This window comes from Panthera leo, chromosome E2, assembly GCF_018350215.1.
Source record: "Panthera leo isolate Ple1 chromosome E2, P.leo_Ple1_pat1.1, whole genome shotgun sequence".
NCBI classification, from domain to species: domain Eukaryota; kingdom Metazoa; phylum Chordata; class Mammalia; order Carnivora; family Felidae; genus Panthera; species Panthera leo.
In genome coordinates this window covers 50,957,056-50,976,563 of record NC_056693.1, presented here as the reverse complement: position 1 = coordinate 50,976,563, position 19,508 = coordinate 50,957,056, and the positions used below count along the sequence as shown (strand labels likewise).

Here is a 19,508-nt window from a genome sequence, read left to right as displayed (position 1 = left end):
TCTTGACCTTCTGCCAGGAGATCTATGTTTCTCTGAGAGTTTTAAATGGGAAGACCTGCTCACTGGAAGGTTGAAATTGGGGGTCGGGATCAATTAGGTTGGGACTGTAGATGTAGAAATATCAGGCGGTGTCTTTATTCCTGGCAATGCATGTAAGTTCACCGAGATTTCTGAGTCTGCACCATGTCCCCTAGGGCCTCCTTTCCCAGAATGGACCCAGGTGTGTTTGGGACCCTTTGGGGCCTTAGGGTAGAAACTGTGTGCATGTGAGTTTGAATGAGTGGATTTATGTTAAAAACTACACAAACCTGGTACTATATTGGTAAATTTACTTCACCGGGGTACATGCTGAAACTACTTTACATATACACTAGGTTCGAACAAATAATAAAATAAAAGTCAAGTTTCCTATTGTCAGAAAAAAAAAGGTACAAATAATCAATAGGTGAGAGCTATAATGAGCCCTGTATTATTCTGTAGTTGGCATTAGTATGAAACTCAGGTTTATTTTTATATTGAGAGAAAGGGTCATAGTTATAACCATGTGGATATACTTAAATTCATATGCATACATATGTTTCCTAGTTCTGTCTACTGAGAAGGCCTGGAAGCAGTGACACCCCAGTAGCAATGAAGAACCCGTGTCCAGATACGATTTTCTAAATTCCATTGTTCAACTAAAAACCAATGGGACATGGCGAAGAGTATAAAATGGAAAAACGGTGCCTTTCCAGTGGAGAAACTTGGCGGACCCCACCCTAACCAAGTGATCATTGTTAACACTATCAGTGGTGTAATATCAAGGCTAGGTACTTGTGATACAGTGCAATGAGAGTAAGTATTCCTCTTTGTGCTATTCTTGAAAATCGACAGCCCCAGTCTGATCATGAAAATACATCAGACACATCCAAATTGAGGGAGTCTCCAGAACACCAGTACACTGTAAAACTGCCAGGTCACTGAAAATGAAGTTCCATTAAGAAGTTGTCACAGACCAGGAGTGCCTGGGTGGCTCAGTCATTTAAAGCGTCCGACTCTTATTTCGGGTCGGGATGTGATCTCATGGTTCGTGAGTTTGAGCCCCCATCTGTCAGCGCAGAGCCTGCTTGGGATTCTGTCTCTCTCTCTCTCAAAAACAAATAAATAAACTTCAAGAAATTAAAAAAAAAAAAGTTGTCACAGACCAATTTCTGCAGTTTCATGGATTAGATTCTGGCACAAAAAAGAGGGAAAAGTGGTAGAAATCTGAATAAAGTGTCATTTAGTTAATAGTATTGTACTCATGTTAATGTCTTAGCTTTAACAAACATACCAGTGTTGCATAAGATGTTACCATTAGAGCAAACTAGGTAAAGAATATGTATGAATTCTTTGTACTATCTTGGTACCTTCCTCTGTAAATCCAAAATGATCCCCAAATTTAAAATAATTAACAAAATAAAATTAGATTAATAAAATACATAATTAAATTAAATAATAACACAGAGAAGACACTCTTTTTGGAAGGACTCTGGGAAATTTTTAAGTTCATAAATTATGTTCAAAGGGAAACTTCAACCAATTCCCCAAAACACTCTTCAGACCTAATTTTTATCATAAAGCTGTAAATCCTTTCCAATTCCAATCTATGTCTGTATCTTATATTTTTATAGTGTTTATGGTACTTTGGTTTATTTGGGGAAAGATATTTTATTTTAGAGTAGTGGAATTTATCAACATTTTCCTTCATATATTTTGGAACTTTTGTGATTTGAAGTCCTAAAAATATTGCCCTTTGTGTTCTTATAAAAGTTTAAAAGTCTTTTATTTTCAGAATTTTAATATGACAAGGAACAATGTTTATATTTGCAAGTGAGTCTTAATTCTGTGGGAACAAGGAATATCCTTTCTCCTGTGATTTATGGTTCTGCAAATCATCTGGGGAAGGTTAAGGGTGTGTCAGGTGGAGTGTGACCTTGGTCAGATTGGATCTGGGATCTGTCCCTTTGTTTGGACCCAGGGCTCTTGCTTTGAGAGGATGAGGAAATGTCAGGAATTGTGGAATAAGAAGGATTAGAGTCTGGCATGAGGTTGCTGGATGAAGAAGAAATAAAAGATAATTGATGAACAGAGAAGATAAAGGGAATTTGTCATCAGGGTGGTTTATCAACTTGGGATTTGTTTTTGTAAGTTTTATTGATGTGTACACTACTTACAGAAAGTGAACAAAACTTAAGTGTACAATTTAGTGGAGGTGTACAAAACTAACTCAGTTCTGCTAACAGCAGCCAGACCAGGAGACAGAATATTAAACTCTATTATATGATTTCGGGTCTAGTGAACAGAGGTCACTGGAGCCGAGGTTTGGTACGGATAGTTCATCTGGATGCGGGTCCATTCACAGTACCCATTCATGGAGGGCACACACATGGAGAACAAGGAATGGTTTCCTTCCCATACCTTGTAGTTACAGTCTTTTTGTTTCCACACACACTCTCCAAAGTCAGGTTGAGGGCAAGAATGCCAGCAGTGGAGGCAGGGCTGAACCTAGGGGTGGAGGGAGATACAGAACTGCCCACTTCCTGTTCATACACTCCATCCTGGACCGACAAGGGCAACAAGGGTCTGTCAACAAGGAGAGGCTAAAGGGAGCAGTGAGGAGGGAAAGGACAGAAAGGAAACAGTGGGAAGAGGTCAGGGAATGGAAGGAAGGTGAAAGAGCAAGGGTCATCCGGAGGGAGACAGCAGGGAGGAAGATCTGGGAACAAGGACATGGGACAAGAGTAGTGCCTGGGCTGCAGAGAAAAATCACCATACTCACTTGACATTTGCATCCTGTTCTGTATGCTGCCTCAAAACCTAGCCTCTGCTCTCTGGTGAGCCGGTACCAGAAATAGACCAGATGGCATCTTGTGAAGCGCAATGTGCCCCCCCTCAGATAGCCTGCAGTGATGGGGGAGCATGGCCTGAGTCAGTATACCATGTATGCATATCCCCTGGGAAGTCAGACCAGAGGGTCTAGAAGCCCTGAGGCTGGTACAGAGTCAGCCATGAATGAGGGTCCAGCATTGCCCCAGGAAGAGTCTGTCAGATCATGATAATGGGGCCCTTGGTCCTTGGTGGGGTTAGTTGCAGAAGTCAGGTGGTCCTTTTAGGAGGAGGTAGCAAGGTTGAGGGGCTGTATGTGGACAGGGATGCTCACCTGCGATAAGTAATAGTGATTGTTGAGTGGTCCTCAGCCTATAACTACAGTCTTTCCAACTGATGGGTGAGTAGATCTCGTGGATTGTTGGGATGCCTCTGGGAGCCTTGAGTACCTGCAATGGGAGGGAAAGAGTGACTAGGACCTTAGGTTTACATAGAAGTTGCTAGGCTCCAGAAACCATCCAAATCTCTCAGCAAGAGCAGATAGTCTTGCTTATTTTGAGGAAAGGAGGTAAGAACAAAGGAGGTACTGAGTTTACCTTAATGACATTGACTCTGAAACCTTGTTTTGTCACGGTGTTGTTTCCTGGTCCTTGTATATCAGCTAATATGACTGGGAGGAGGAAGAAATGGGTCAGGGGCCCATAGCTTCATTGCTCTAGGATTCCCACATCCAAAGTCTCATGAAGGCATTGATCAGATCACCCACCTCTGAGCTCCCCCACCTCTGCATTTCTACACCCTATGGTGAGAGCTCCTTGGTGGAGACTTCTCTAAGGTGTCCCCTTAGACTCACCGACATCTGATGTGCAGTAATATGTCTGAGGGTGCTGAATTTTACAATCACAAGCATTGCAAGGTGTTGACAGGGCCAGGAGCAAAGGAAAGATTACCAGGAATGAAGGAGCCATGATTGGGCCCTAGGGAACACAGGGCATAAATTACAGCATGAACTTCTAGCCCAGCTCCTCCATCCACCTCTAGACAGAAACTGGGATAACTTCGGATGACTGTTTATCTCCCTTAATGTTTAAGGGCCTGAGAAAGATTGGATCTAGCTCCTGGATGCATGAAGTCTATGTTCTACGTCTAAAATGCCTTACCTCTGTCAGTCTGAGCCAAGGTGTCCCGTGGCTTCTGCAGAACACCTAGCACCAGGAAGGATAAATAGCCCTCTGCATTTCCTTTTCGCCCTAGAGCATATCCACTGGGGAGGTACAATTTGATAAGTGGGTGTATTAGCTGGAATCATTTTTCTCTCATCTGCATTTCCTTTCATCCTTCAGGCATATCAACCAGGCAGGTACTGTGCGATTATTGCACACACTATCACTTGGAATCTCTCTGTATGGTTATTCAAAGAGCCACCAAATTGATCCATTCCTGGTCAGTATTTTGGGCTGAGCTGTGTCCCTCTAAAATTCCCATGTTGAAGTCATAACCCCCAGTCCCTCAGAATGTGACTGTATTTACAGATAGGGTCTTTAAAGAGGGAGTTAAGGTAAAATGAGGTCATTAGGGTGCACCCTAATCTGATATGACTGGTACTTTTATGAGAGGACGTTAGGACACAGACACACATAGAAGGAATGCCATGTGAACATAAAAAAAGAAGGTGGCAATCTATAAATTAAGGACATACTCTCAGAATAAGACAACCTTGCTGAAACCTTGATCTTGGACTTCTAGGCTCCAGAACTGTGAGGAAATAAGTTTCTGTTGTTTAAGCCACTCAGTCTATGGTGCTTTCTTATGGCAGCCCTAGAAAACCAACAGACACCTTTGTTTTATTTTTAAATATATTTAGGACCATGGGGTGCTTGGGTGGCTCGGTTGGTTAAGCATTCGACTTTGGCTCAGGTCATGATCTCATGGTTTGTGGGTTCAAGCCCTGTGTTGGGCTCTGTGCTGACAGCTCAGAGCCTGGAGCCTGCTTCGGATTCTGTGTCTCCCTCTCTCTCTGCCCCTCCCCTGCTCTCTCTCTCTCTCTCTCTCTCTCAAAAATGAATAAACGTGTAAAAAAAAGAGAAATGTATTTAGGACCTTTATACAATTTAAATTTGCATTAGGATTTTAAGAAAACAAAGTCACCTGCAATACCAAATCTACCAAACAAAACTTATTCACTCATTCAATTTCAACTCCTTTCCCACAGCTCTCTTCTCTGCTACTTGCCCTACACCCCCCACCATGATTCAATTTACTATGTTGTGGTTTATCCTCCTGTTGCTCCTTTAATGGAAATACCTATAGGCACAGACACAAGGGGTGCCTGGTGGGCTCAGTCAGTGAGGGTTCAGAGCACGTGAGGCTTGGTCTCTGGATTGTGAGTTCAAGCCCCACATTGGGTGTGGAGCCTACTTAAAATAAAAATTTAAAAGAAAAAGCACAGACATAAGCACATCCATTGTGGTGCACTAAATATAGCTTTGGTCATCTTGCCATTTTTATTTTAGGGCATACTTCATGATACTCCTCATTCTTTATACAGTTGTATAGTACTCTGTGTTGATAGGCCCTGGATTATCCAACCATTTCCTAATAATTGGTTCTTTCAACAGTTTTCTGTGGGAATACATCTTGTTGGAGCACCTGGGTGGCTCAGTGGGTTGAGTGTTTGACTCATGATTTCAGCTTGGGTCATGAACCCAGGGTCGTGGGATCAAGCCCCGTGTTGGGCTCCACGCTGAGTGTGGAGCCTGCTTGGGATTCTCCCCCTCTGTCTCTCTCCCTGAGTTGCACTCTCTCTCTAAAATAAAGATCGGAAAAAAAAATTAAAAAAAATACATGCATCTTTTCTTGTATTTAACAAGGGGTCTTTATTTTTTAAGCATATTTTTATATTTTTTATTTTAACCACTCAGTGCTCACCATGACAAGGGCTCTACTTATTCCCCATCTCCTATTTCACCTGGAATCCCTCCACCCCCCCTCTGGTAACCATCAGTTTGTTCCCTACCGTTCAGAGTCTGGTTCTTGGTTGTTTCTGTCTTTTTCCCTTTGCTCATTTGTTTAGTTTCTTAAATTCCACATAGGAGTGAAATCATATGGTATTTGACTTTCTCTGACTTATTTCACTTAGTATTATAGTCTCTAGCTCCATCCATGTTGTTGCAAATGACAAGATTTCATTCTTTTTTACGGCTGAATAATATACATGCTACATCTTCTTTATCCATTAATCTATCAGTGAACACTTGGGCTGCTTCCATATCTTGGCTATTATGAATAATGCTGCTACAAACGTAGGGGTGCAGGTATCCCTTTGAATCAGTGCTTTTGTATTCTTTGGGTACCCAGTAGTGTGGTGGCTCATTTGTAGGGTAGTTCTATTTTAAAATTTTTGATGAACTTTCATATTATCTTCCACGGTGGTTGCACCAGTTTGCACTCCCACCAACAGTGCAAGAAGGTTCCCCCTTCTCCACATCCTCAACAACACCTGTTTCCTGTGTTGTTGATTTTAGCATCCTGACAGGTGTGAGGTGATACCTCATTGGAGTTTTGATTTACGTTTCCCTGATGATAAGTGATGATGAGCACTTTTTCATGTGTCTGTTGGCCATATGTAGGTCTTCTTCGGAGAAATGTTTGTTCATGTCTTCTGCCTATATTTAATTGGGTTATTTGATTTTTGGGTGTTGAGTTTTAGAAGTTCTTTATATATTTTGGATACTAACCCTTTATCAGATATGCCATTTACAAATATCTTATTCCATTCCATAGGTTGCCTTTTAGCTTTGCTGATTTGATGTAGTCCCAATAGTTTATTTTTTCTTTTGTTTCCCTTGCTTCAAAAGGCATATCTAGAAAGAAGGTCCTGTGGCCAATGCCAGAGAAATTAACTGCTGTGCTGTCTCTAAGATTTTTATGGTATCTGGTCTCACATTTAGGTTTTTCATCCATTTTGAATTGATTTTTGTGTATGGTGTAATAAAGTAGTCTAGTTTCATTCTTTTTTGCGTTTTGCTGTCCAGTTTTCCCAACACTATTTGTTGAAGAGACTATCTTTTCCCCATTTGATATTCTTTCTTGCTTTGTCGAAGATTAATTGACCATATAATTGTGGGTTTATTTCTGGATTTTTCTATCCTGTTCTGTTGACTTATGTTCTATTTTTGTGCCAGTATCATCTGTTTTGATTACTACAGCTCTGTAGTATAACCTGAAGTCTGGAATTGTGATGCCTCCAGCTTTGCTCTTCCTTTTCAAGACAGCTTTGTCTATTCGGGGTCTTTTGCTGTTCCATACAAATTTCGGGATTGTTTGTTCCAGTTTTGTGAAAAATGCTGTTGGTTATTTGATAGGGATTGCATTAAATGTGTAGATTGCTTTGGGTAGTATAGACATAGATATATGTCTTTACAAGTGACTTCTAGAAATAGGGTTGGAGTAAGAGCCATTGGCATTGTTTTTCTGTGACTTGTCCATATCTTGTCCTATTTTTTCTACAGGGTTATTGACTGTTGCTCTATTTTTAGAAACTATATGTTAAAAACATTAACTCTCCATGGTATAATTGTAATTATTTTTCTCATATAACATTTTACTAATCTTGAGTTAAAAAATATATAATCAGTTTAACAATATTTTGATTAACTGCACCTGGAATTTGAATCATAGTTAGCAAATGCTTCCACTACTAACAAGTATTAGAAGATTTTACCATGATTCTTTCCATAATTTCACTTTTTATATTTAGATCTCTAACCAATTTGGGATTTCTTTTAGTATCAGTATGATTCATGAGCACAATTTTATTTCTGCCATATGGATATCCAGTTAACCCAATACGTCTATTACAAAGCTCTCTTTTTCCATACTTAACTGAGATATCACCTTTAGCATAGACTAAATTTGCAGATGTATTTGAGACTATATAATGATTTTCTATTTAATTTGTCTATTTGTGCATTCCTTCATCAGTATCACATTAGATTTTAAAACATAATTGAATATGTCCTAGATATTTTAATATTTTTCTAGAGAGGAATTTCTCTTTTTCATTTTTGGCTTTTTCCAACTGCTGGTTGCCCCCAGTTTTGGTCTCATGGCGCCTTTCCATCTTCCAAGCCAGCGATGGCTAGTCAAGTGTTTCTCACATCACAGTGTATGACATTGACTCTTCTGCCGTCTTTTCTCACATTTAAAGGATCTTTGTGATTGCATTGGCTCCACTCTGATAAGCCATGATAATCTATTTTTTAAAACTTTTTAAATGTTTATTTATTCTTTAAGAGAAAGAGAGAATGAGAAAGAGAGAAAATGAGCAGGGGAGGGGCAGAGAGGGAGGCAAAGAATCTGAAGCAGGCTCCAGGCTCCGAGCTGTCAGCACAGACTCCGACGCGGGGCTCGAACCCACAAACAGTGAGATCGTGGCCTGAGCCGAAGTCGGCCGCTTTAACCAAGTGAGCCACCCAGGTGCCCCCATGATAATCTATTTTTAAGTGACCTGATTACAAACTTGATTCCATTTGTAACATTAATATACATAATGTTATTTAATATGACAGTTATAGGTTCCAAGGATCAGTATCTGGTTATCTTTGGAGGGGCATTATTTTGACTACCATAGGGGTCTCTCAGTCTCTGTCTCTCTCTCTCTCTTACACACACACACACACACGTATTTTTCCTATCCAGGGATATGGAGCTCCACCAGACACACCATCCTTTTTACATTTTGTGAGGCTCTTCATTGGAAGTATCTCGAGGCAAACAGAGCTACACTGATGTATTTCAAGTCAATTGTTTTACTTTTCAATAAATTTTAAATAAATGGTTTTATTTTATTGCATAAAATATTCGCTGTTTTCTTTCAGTCTGGCTTTTTTTCCTTACAGTGTCTTCTGAATAATACACATATTTTCCTTTAATTAAGCAAAAGTTGTTTTCTAAACCTTTCATGTTTTTGTCGTTGTTGTTATAATATAGGAATTCTTTGCCCATGCCAAGGTTGTAAAAATGTTTTGTTTTCCTCTAGAAGTTGTAGGCATAAACTTTTGCCCTTACGTTTAAGACCCATTTCAAGTCAATGTTTGTGGGTGGTCTGGGGACAGAATAAAAGTTAATTATTTTCCATATAACATCAATTGTTCTGGCATAATTTCTTGAAAAGACCAATTTTCTCCATTATATTACCCTAGCCTCTTTGTTGAAAATCAACTCACCCTACATGTGTGAGTTTGTTTCTGGATATTTTCCTCTACTACCTGTATAAGTATTCTCATGCTAATACCACATTTTGTTACTGTAGCTTTATGATATACTTGAAATTTTGTAATGTTATTCTTTTAGATGTATTCTTTTTTTTTTTTTTAAACCCATCTTGGCTATTTCCATTGGATACAGAGCCTGCTGCATATACAATTTAGATACTGCTTGTCAAAAATGCCTGCTAGGCTTTTGACTAGAATTGATTTGAATCTAGAGATTATTTTAAGGAAAACTGATACCAATATTGAGCCTTTCAAACCATGAGCATTTTATCTCTATTTATTATACCATTTAAAATTTCTCTCTGCAGTTTTGTATTTAGTGTTATGAGTCTGGCACATATTTTGTTAAATTTGTTCTTAACTATTTCTTATTTTTATGCTGTTGAGTAGGTATTGATTTTTATTAAAAAAAATTTTTTTATGTTTATTTTTGAAGGAGAGACAGAGTGTGAGTGGGGGAGGGGCAGAGAGAGAGACACACACACACACAGAATCTGAAGTAGGCTCCAGGCTCTGAGCTGTCAGCACAGAGCCCGACGCGGGGCTCCATCTCGTCAACTGCGAGATCATGACTGGAGCTGAAGTCAGACGCTCAAGCTCAACCGACTGAGCCACCCAGGCGCCCCAATTTTTAATTTCAATTTGTAATTGTTCCTGTCGTATACAAATGAGTACGAGTGAATTTTCTACATTGTTCTTGTCCCTGTGACTTAGTCAAGTTGACGTATTGGTTACAGTAGCTTTTCTTTAGATTTCTTAAGAAATTTTACATACAAGATTTTGCCATCCATGAATAACAACTGTTTTTCTTATTATTTTCCAATCACTATGACTTTTATTCCTTTGAATTGCCTTATATACTGACTAGAACTTTTGTTACAATAAAGAATAGTAGGGTTGAATAATGGCGGGCATAAGAGCAGAAATCTTTACCGTGCTGCCTATCTTAAGGAGAAATCATTCAGTCTTTCACTATTAAGTATGATGTTGGTTGTAAAGTGTTATTATACGTTTTTTAATATGTTAACAAATATTCTCTCCTATTGCTATGTTTCTGAGAGATATTATCAAAAATAACTGTTGGGGTGCCTGGGTGGCTCAGTTGGTTAAGCATCTGACTCTTGGTTTTCGGCTCAGGTCATGATCTCATGGTTCATGAGTTTGAGCCCTGCATCAGGCACTGTGCTGGTGGGTTGGGGCCTGCTTGGGATTCTCTGTCTCCCTCCCTATCTGCCCCTCCTCTGCTTCCACTCTGTCTCTCTCTCAAAAGATTGAATTTTGCTAGATTTTTTTTTTCTGCATCTACATACATAATTAAATGGATTCTCTTTAACCATTTATTTGCTTAATGTAGTAAACTGCATTATTTGGTTTTTGGAAGGATAAATCAACTTTCAGTCACATTGCTGGATTTAATTTGCTAATATTTTCTTGTGGAATTTATGTGTATGTTCCTGAAGAATATCGATGTTAGAGGGTGTGTGTGTGTGTGTGTGTGTGTGTGTGTGTGTGTGTATGTATGTATTTTCTTGTGTTCAGTGTCATAATAATTTTTCACTGATAAAATAACCTAAGAAAAGACATTTCTCTTCTTTTTTCTTAGAGTTTGTGAATGAATGTATTATTTCTGCCTTAAAAGTTTGTTAGATTAAGTGGTGAAGCAAAGTTTATTTGGATGGTAAGAAAATTTCAGTGAACAAAGTCAATTTCCTTGACTGATGCAGTGGTAATTAAATTTCTAATTATTCTTGTGTGTATTTTGGAAATTTTTATCTTTCATGGAATTTGTCCAATTCACCTACACTTTCAAATTTATTAGCATAAAGTTCTTTATAATATTCCCTAATTTTATTTTTATGTGTGATATATCCGTAGTGATGTTCTTTTATCATTCCAGATAATGGTAATCTGCACATTTTCCCATTTTTCCTTGATTAATACACCCCTTGAGTTGTCAATTTGATTGCCCTTTTCAAAAGACAACGCTTTTTGGTTTAATCACTATTCTCTATTTTCCTATTGATTCCCATTCGTTTTCTGAAAGAAGGTAAGAAGAGACCCTATTTCTGATTTTCCATATCCTAGAAGCAGTACTCCTTCCTGCCTGGTCAGTGTATGTATAAGACCTGGCAGGGGCGCCTGGGTGGCTCAGTCGGTTGAGTGGCCGACTTCGGCTCAGGTCACGATCTCACGGTCTGTGGGTTCAAGCCCCGCGTCGGGCTCTGTGCTGACCGCTCGGAGCCTGGAGCCTGTTTCAGATTCTGTGTCTCCCTCTCTCTCTGACCCTCCCCCATTCATGCTCTCTCTCTGTCTCAAAAATAAATAAACGTTAAAAAAAATTAAAAAAAAAAAAAAAAAAAAAAGACCTGGCAGATGGGGATGGGGAGAAGGGCTTTCATAGTAACAGAGAGAGCAGTAGCATTAACAGGCATTTACTGAGCATTCACTATGTTACCTGCCAATGATTAATATTAATAAGGGAAGGCTATCTTTCTGCTTCTTCAGCTTTGTAGCATCATTCAGTTCTCATTATGGCAACGTGAGATTGTCCAGTATTTCAAGCATTACTGTTGACTCACCTAATAAGCCTTGGTCTTTGATTACCTCACAAGCAGAGCAAGTATTGCCCAACCAAAAAATATCATTGCTTGTTTCCATTTACCATGTATCTGGGATCAAAAACGAACAGGCAATACACACCAACTTGTCGCTGTGGAGTCTAATGTTTCACCCACTAGTTTGAGTACCAAAAAAACAGTCTTAGTCTCACCATGAAATTGCTATACGATAAGGAACTCTTTTGATTCAATTCTTTTCTAAAAAATTAAGAATGATGTGCTAAATGTTTTTTGGCTCTTACAGGGGAGAAGTCTGTTTTATAGCTATTATAGAGCGAAATTAAATTATAGTCAGTAAAACTGGTTTTGAACAGCTAAGTTCAACTTTGAGTTGGGACACTCAGAATTTAACCATTTTTCAATATTTCACCTAAAGAAGAACTACTGGTCTTGAGTCAAGGCAAAAATACTAATTAATACATTAAAAGGTGGAGAGTTTTATGATGTTTAAAATGAGTGACAAAGAAAGTTCAGTAGAGTGATTAAAAGAAAACTATGCGGGAGAGATGAAGAAGGATGTTTTGAAATAATTTTTTTTTGTTTTTAGTTTTACATTTGCTTCATTGACTATAAGAATAGTGTCCATACATCATTCTTTGATTCAGGTATTACTTATGGAGCACCTAATATAAGTCAATCCCTAAGGAAACAGGAGACAAGAACAGTCTGATTTTCCAAGTTAATAAAAAGGTGTGTTGGTGGAGGTAGGTGGCTGGGAAACGTATCATAATAGGGTGACAAGTGCATTAGGACATATAAGAGACACCTCATATGGTCTTGGGGGTAGGATAGAGCATGGGAGGAATTTATTATAAGCTTGAAATAGGGAAACATGCAAAAATAGTAAGAGAACAGGAATTTTAATAGTTAATCACTACAAACACGTGAAATCAGCTCTACAACGGAAGATAAAATTACCTTGCTGGTGATAAGGGACTAGTCTCCCCATTGCTGCTTTATGTATTGAGAAGATAAAAAGAGTAAATGAAAAAAATTTAAGGTCTTGTTTTTTAATAAAAGCTTTTTCTTAAATTATGGAAGACATGAAAAGGACATCAAAGACATAGAAAGTGAAGATTTTGTGGGTCAAGATAACAGGGACACAGTGACCATAACAACCAAGAACAAGTTTAAATAATTCTTAAGAATAATTAACGTCCAAGGGCACCTGGGTGGCTCATTCATCTGAGCAACTGACTCTTGATTTCTGCTCAGGTCATGATCTCAAAGTCATGGGATTGAGCCCCACATGAGGCTCTGGGCTGAGTGTGGAATCTGCCTGAGATTCTCTCTCTCTCTCTCTCTCTCTCTCTTGTTCCCTCTGCCCCTCTCCCCTGCTAATACTGTCTCCATGCTCTCTCACTGTCAAAAAAAAAAAAATAATAATAATGTCCAAAACTTAAATGAAAAGATGACAATGTGTCCTTTTTAAAGTCATAGGTCATCATTAAAAGGTCTCATTCAAGGATTATTCAATTATTTAAGAGGACCCATCTGTGTTCTGATTTTGTTCTTTACTACTTGATGGGAGCATTGATAATATCATTTAATATGTTCACTTTTAGATTTCTATCTCACCAGAAATCTACACTCCAAAGGTTTCAGTTTATGGTCCTAAAGAGCATTAGCCAGTTTTATATCTATTAACAAATTCATTTCACCATTCATCTGAATGACTCTTTACATTTCTGTTCCTTGAATTCTGCTTTGAAACAGGTATATCATCTGATTGATTGCTTCATTTCTTAACAAACTTAATTAACCTGTTGGCATATCCTTATCATATGTTTATGTAAGTTGTGTTTTTAACTTTTTGAAATTATCCCTCAACAAAAGGCAGTACTCTATAAGTAAAGTCCAACAGGAAATACTGAGATTATTAGACGTGATTTAATAATAGACAACTCACAACCCCTCTGTTAGAGCAATCTGAAAGCCTAATTTGCTCTTGGCTTAAAAACTGGATCAAAAATCTAAAGTTCCCAGTGGGCTCCACCCCAAAGATGAGGACCTAGAAATTAAATGGCCTACCACTGGGGTGCCTGTGTGGCTCAATCAGTTAAGCGTCCTACTTCAGCTCAGGTCATGATCTCGCAGTTTGTGAGTTTGAGCCCTGCATTGGGCTCTGTGCTGACAGCTCAGAGCCTGGAGCCTGCTTTGGATTCTGTGTCTCCCTCTCTCTCTGCACCTCCCCTACTCGCACTGTCTCTCTCTCTCTCAAAAATAAATAAACATTAAAAAAATTTTTTTAAATAAATAAATGGCCCACCATCACATCAAAATCAAATCTTATTGCTGATGAAAAGTTCATGATTTTGTCCTAGCACTCTTTGTATACGTATACACAAACAGATTTGAAATGATAATTACCATATCTCAGAGCAGAAAGGTTTGAAATGATAAGGTGTTTTCATTTCCCACTTGGTACAACTGTATCATTTAAATATTTGAAAATGAGCATCTATTAGCTTTAATAACATATAAATTAAAAAAACAAAAATATCCCAAACTGAAAAATGGCAATTTCGTAGTATTTGTATTAATCATTCGTACTGTAACGCTTTGAAATCAACATGGGTAATTTGGAAAGGAGTATTCCACTTAAATTTTTTCTTCCATTGGTTGAATACTGAAAATCCTATAACAATACCACTGCCAGGAGTACCCTCCCCACCCCCTCCCGCACCCCCCCGGCACTGGCAACAATCATAATTCACTGAACCAATACTGTGTATCATGTATAGGAGACATCTGATATATACTATCTCATTTAATCCTCAGCACTCCTTTGGAATGGCTATCACTGCTATTTTATTTTTTTAATTTTTTTTTAAGTTTATTTATTTTTGAGACAGAGAGAGACAGAGCATGAATGGGGGAGGGTCAGAGAGAGAGGGAGACACAGAATCGGAAGCAGGCTCCAGGCTCTGAGCCATTAGCCCAGAGCCCGACACGGGGCTCGAACCCACAGACCATGAGATCGTGACCTGAGCCCAAGTCGGACGCTTAACCGACTGAGCCACCCAGGTGCCCCTATCACTATGCTATTTTAGAGATAAGTTAAAAAGAAGCTTAGAAAGGGTGAAGCATTTAGTCAAGTCGAACTGGAATGTGCACCTCCAGACTTCCTGAAGCCTCATCCACTATTCCACGCCACCTCTGCTCTATTCTGAGCCCATATTAAAATGCAAGAGCAGGAGCAACCTTCAGAACTGCCTGCCCAGAATACAAGGCCACAGTCTGGTCACCTAAGACTCAGAAGGTGTCCACTGCATAATGGTGATGGGTGGGTGCCTCTGTTTGCACAGGTCCCTGGATCCCAGATCTGATTCCCTGGGAAGTAATGAAGCCGGTGAGCATCATCATTCTTCAAAGAATTAGAAAACAAGAAGGAGAACAAAATCATTTCCAAGTCACCTGCTGCCAGTTAAATAAGATTTGAATGGATTTTCTAATGTTTCAAAGTACTTCCTTGCAGATGACTAAGACATTCATAAAACCAACCGTGAGAGTTCTATTCCCTGTAAGAGTAAACAGTTATGATAGAGGAGTAACTGCCTACACCCAGAGAGCCTTTTAAGAGGAGACTGATAAGAGTTTATATATCTCAGACAGAGAGAAAGGGCCCCTTTGATCATTCTCCTGCAAATCCCCAAAAGCTGACAGAAAGCTGCTTTAGGTTGTGCCATATTTTCTTTTTAAAATGCATATGGAACAACTAGCTTAGAAGTAACACTTTCCTTTTGAAGATATTTTTTTCTTAAATTGGAAACAATTATGGGAGTTAGACTCTTCCTCTTTTTTAAATAGAAAATTTCATTGTAACTTTTTCTCTGAAAAACTCCTTTGGAGGTAAAGGCAACAAAACCATGCAGTTAGCTTCTGGATTTGTTTATCAGAATGGCTCAAAATTCCCCCCCTTTTTTTCCTCCGTCTTGTATGTAATCAGAAAATGAGGCACAAAACATCACCACCAGCTGCCTTATTTCCTATTCCTTGGATTTCAATAGAGACAGACCAAATGGTCTCCTGACTTAGCTGAAGGAGATAGAAAGATGCAGTTAGGGACCCTTTATTTATTTATTTTTATTTTTGAGGGAGAGGGAGAGAGAAGGAGGAAGGGAGAGATAGAACATGACTGGAGAGGGGCAGAGAGAAAAGGAAAGAGACAATCTCAAGCAGGTCTGCGCTGTCAGCACGGAGACCCATGTGGGGCTTGAACTCAAACTGTGAGCTCATGACCTGAGCTGGAATCACAAGTCGGACGTTTAACTGACTGAGCCACCCAGGTGACCCAGGGACACCCCCCCCCCCTTTTTTTTTTGTTTAACTTCCTGTGACCTTTTTCTCCAAGAAAAATGCCTTTCTGGTACCCTCTACTTCTCTGGTCACTGTGATGGGTCTCCAGTTTTCAGGTGAGATGGGGTCCCTTATGACTTGCTTCACTCCAGTGCTCTAATTACTTGAAACAGTGATAGGATTCTGCACAACACAGTGGCATTATCAAATTAGGCAGGGAGGCATGAGCACCTTCTTCCAGCTCCTCTCCCAGTCTAGAATGTCCTACTCCCTTTCTTCCACTACATCTTCCAAGTACAGCTTTAGCATTACCTCTTCCACGGACGCACCATCATTCCCACTGGCAGGCATCACAGGACTTTTTCGAATTCCTAATAAACGTAATGATCATCAGGCTCACAGAAGACATTGGGACCTAATTGTTCTGTAATTATTTTTGGATAATTTAGCTTTAATTTATTTCTTCATTAATTGAGCACATATTCCTTGGGGCCTTCTAGGGGTTAGATGGCACAGTCCATGCCCTCAAGGACCTGCCAGTTTCCTGGTGATGGTAGACAAGTCAACACCTTTGAGGCTCAGTTGGATAGTTATCCTCAAATTCAAATTGTTCTAAACTGAACTTCGTCCCCTTCCTCCAAACTCATTTCTTCTCCTAGTTACGGCAATAGCAGTCAGGCCCAAAGTGACTTAGGTCGTGCCCTTGAGGTCACACTTGCCTCTGCCTTCTCCCCCATGCTCAGGTCCAATTTTTAACAGCCAAGTAAGCACCCCCCGGAACCTCATGGGCACTTGTGGTCCTTCGCTGTCCCTTCTGCCTGAATATTTTCCTTTAGTCTGGTAAAGCTGGAAGGAAAGAGTCTATGAGGACTAATGCAAAATGTATGGACACTTTGCATGGGGTTGATAGGAGTTATAAATTATTATTGTTGGTGTCATTATTACTTCAAAAGGAAAAAAAAACCCAATTCAACCTGGCTTAAATAATAAATGAACTTTGTTGGCTAACTGAAGAGAAAGGAGAGACTAGCTTCGGGTCAGACTTGGTCCAGGGCTCCAATGATCTGGTCAGTTTTCCAGTTCCTTCTCCATTTATTGCTCTTCTTTGTTGGGGCTCACAAGTTTCTAGCAGTCTCTTTCCTCTGATTCCAAGATGGCTTCAGCAGTTTCTTTGGGTATATATGTCCTGCTTATGTCCAGAAGGGATCAGAGAGAGTCCATTTCTCATAAGTTCCTCCAGAAATCTCATTGACTTGGGTTGGTTCCTATGTCCACCTCTGAACCAACCACTATGGCCAGGAGAAGGATCATTGAGAGTGGCCTAAGCCAAAAAAGATCCACTCTGGCCTTGGAAGTGAAGTCAAGACTACTCACGTCATAGCAGGGAGTACTTTTCCAAAGAAAATTCAGGGTGCTGCAGCTGGCAGGAGATGGGAGTACTGAGGAAGTGATACACAAACGTCCTTTCTAGGGCCCAAAGAATGCTTTGATGGCAAAATGCAGGTTTGGATGCGATAATGGCAGGAATGGGAAGCCAGTGGGACCTTCATGTAGTTGGTTATTTTCAGATTCCTCTTTCTTGTTTTTTTTTCTTAATGTTTATATTTGAGAAAGAGAGAGGGAGGAAGGAAGGGAGGAAGGGAGGGAGGGAGAGAGAGAGAGAGAGAGAGAGAGGGAGGCAGAGAGATGGAGACAGAGAATCCCAAGCAGGCTCCATGCTGACAGCAGCGAGCCCTAAGTCTCTTGAACTTAACAAACTGTGAGATCACAACCTGAGCTGAAGTCTGATGCTAAACTGACTGAGCCACCCAAGGACCCCATCCGGTCTCTTAATTATTGAATAGAATAGCGATGAAGGGAAAAGGAGAGACTTTGGAAGTTGGTAGAATGTTACAAAACATATGGTAGTCATTTTTGGAAGGGATTAAGCCAGTGCTATGTCTTGGCAAATGGAAAAGTCTAGGTTAAATAAATCCAACAAATGAATAAACATGTATTATTGGTGTGATCAGCCTTTCTAGCATTCATCAAAAAATATCTGAATATTAAAAACAAGCCACCTACTCACTGCTCTTTGCATTCTACAGACTTTAGAGTAAATGAATCAATAGTTAAGAGGCTTTACACAGAAATTAAGAAGGAGGAGCTTCTCCAAGAGGAAGATGATGCCAGAAACATTATACCTACCCACCTTATTACTGAGTTGTCCTAAGGAATGCTAAATTAGTTAACTGTCTAAATGTTATACTTTCTCCTCAGTTTAGTCTTATTAATGAAGTATAGATAAGCTTCTTTAAACAAATATTTGCAATCTGAGAGACACTGGAACACCAAAATATCAGGGCTAGCAGGAATCCATAGCGTGACCCATCTGATAGATGAGAAGGTGGGTTGGGAGAGGGAAGTGGCAAGCCTGAGGCCACCCAAAGAACAAGTGGCTAAGGTATTGCTCTGGAGCCAGCCAGTGTGGAGCTCTAACCTCCCGGAAGATCTAGGCCTTTGTATTTCTTTCCATCTCATACGGGATCTCAGTCCCTGGAAAGTGTAAGCCGAAGACGATGCCCAGGAGTTGTTGTTACTTACGTGGCTTTATTAAAGTATATAACTGATACACAAAACCTGCACATATTTAATGTGTAAGATTAAATGAGTTTGGGCATATATGTACACCTGTGAAATCATGATTCCGCTTATATAAGGTACGTAAAACAGTCAAACTCCTAGAAGCCAGTCAGGTTCTTGGGCACTGTCCAGGGTGGGACAATGCCTTCTTAGCTCACTTAAAGGCAGTTGTCCTCAAAAGTTGACCGCTAGATGGCAGAAAAAATCCATGTACCTGATAAGGAGGCACCTGTTCCTCAGATTTTGGAGCTCTGAGTATCTCTGAGGAGACAAGCTCATCTGCCTGGTGAGTCTGGAGAATTAGGCATCAGCCTACCACCATGTCAGTTCTGCAAGTCCGCATCTCTCTCAAGAGTCCATTGGTTAATTGCATCCTTCTTTGCAATAAAATATATTAGAAGGAAATGATCTAGTTGGAAAACTATTTTCGAAAAGGTTTAAATGACCATTAGGTAGTATTTCATATTTCTGAACTAGAATTTTCTACATTACAGAAGAGATTATTTGACAACCCGGAAAGATGAATCTCTAACTGCTAAAGTGGCATCTGAAATATTTTTATTTTATTTTTTTTCTTTTTCTTTTTCAACTTTTTTTTAAATTTATTTTTGGGACAGAGAGAGAGACAGAGCATGAACGGGGGAGGGGCAGAGAGAGAGGGAGACACAGAATCGGAAACAGGCTCCAGGCTCCGAGCCATCAGCCCAGAGCCTGACGCAGGGCTCGAACTCACGGACCGCGAGATCGTGACCTGGCTGAAGTCGGACGCTTAACCGACTGCGCCACCCAGGCGCCCCTTTTTTTAAAATTTTTTTTTCAACTTTTTTTAAATTTATTTTTGGGACAG

General features: G+C 39.7%; 1 protein-coding gene across 11 annotated transcripts in view; it reads right to left on the bottom strand.

The window, feature by feature from the left end:
• LOC122207954 (metalloproteinase inhibitor 1-like) overlaps nt 1-19,508 on the bottom strand; it is a 63,672-nt gene that overhangs the window by 22,510 nt on the left and 21,654 nt on the right. For 8 of the 11 annotated variants that reach the window (XM_042918384.1, XM_042918387.1, XM_042918388.1 and 5 more), the window contains 5 exons: nt 3,701-3,824; nt 3,444-3,517; nt 3,182-3,296; nt 2,801-2,922; nt 2,175-2,526 (listed from right to left, as the gene is read on the bottom strand). In XM_042918384.1, coding sequence (XP_042774318.1) covers nt 2,314-2,526; nt 2,801-2,922; nt 3,182-3,296; nt 3,444-3,517; nt 3,701-3,815 — 639 coding nt within the window. In that variant the 5' untranslated portion in view covers nt 3,816-3,824 and the 3' untranslated portion in view covers nt 2,175-2,313. Of the gene's footprint in view, nt 1-2,174; nt 2,527-2,800; nt 2,923-3,181; nt 3,297-3,443; nt 3,518-3,700; nt 3,825-19,508 lie in introns of those variants that run through there. The other 3 variants (XR_006197064.1, XR_006197066.1, XR_006197065.1) reach the window with 2 other exon arrangements.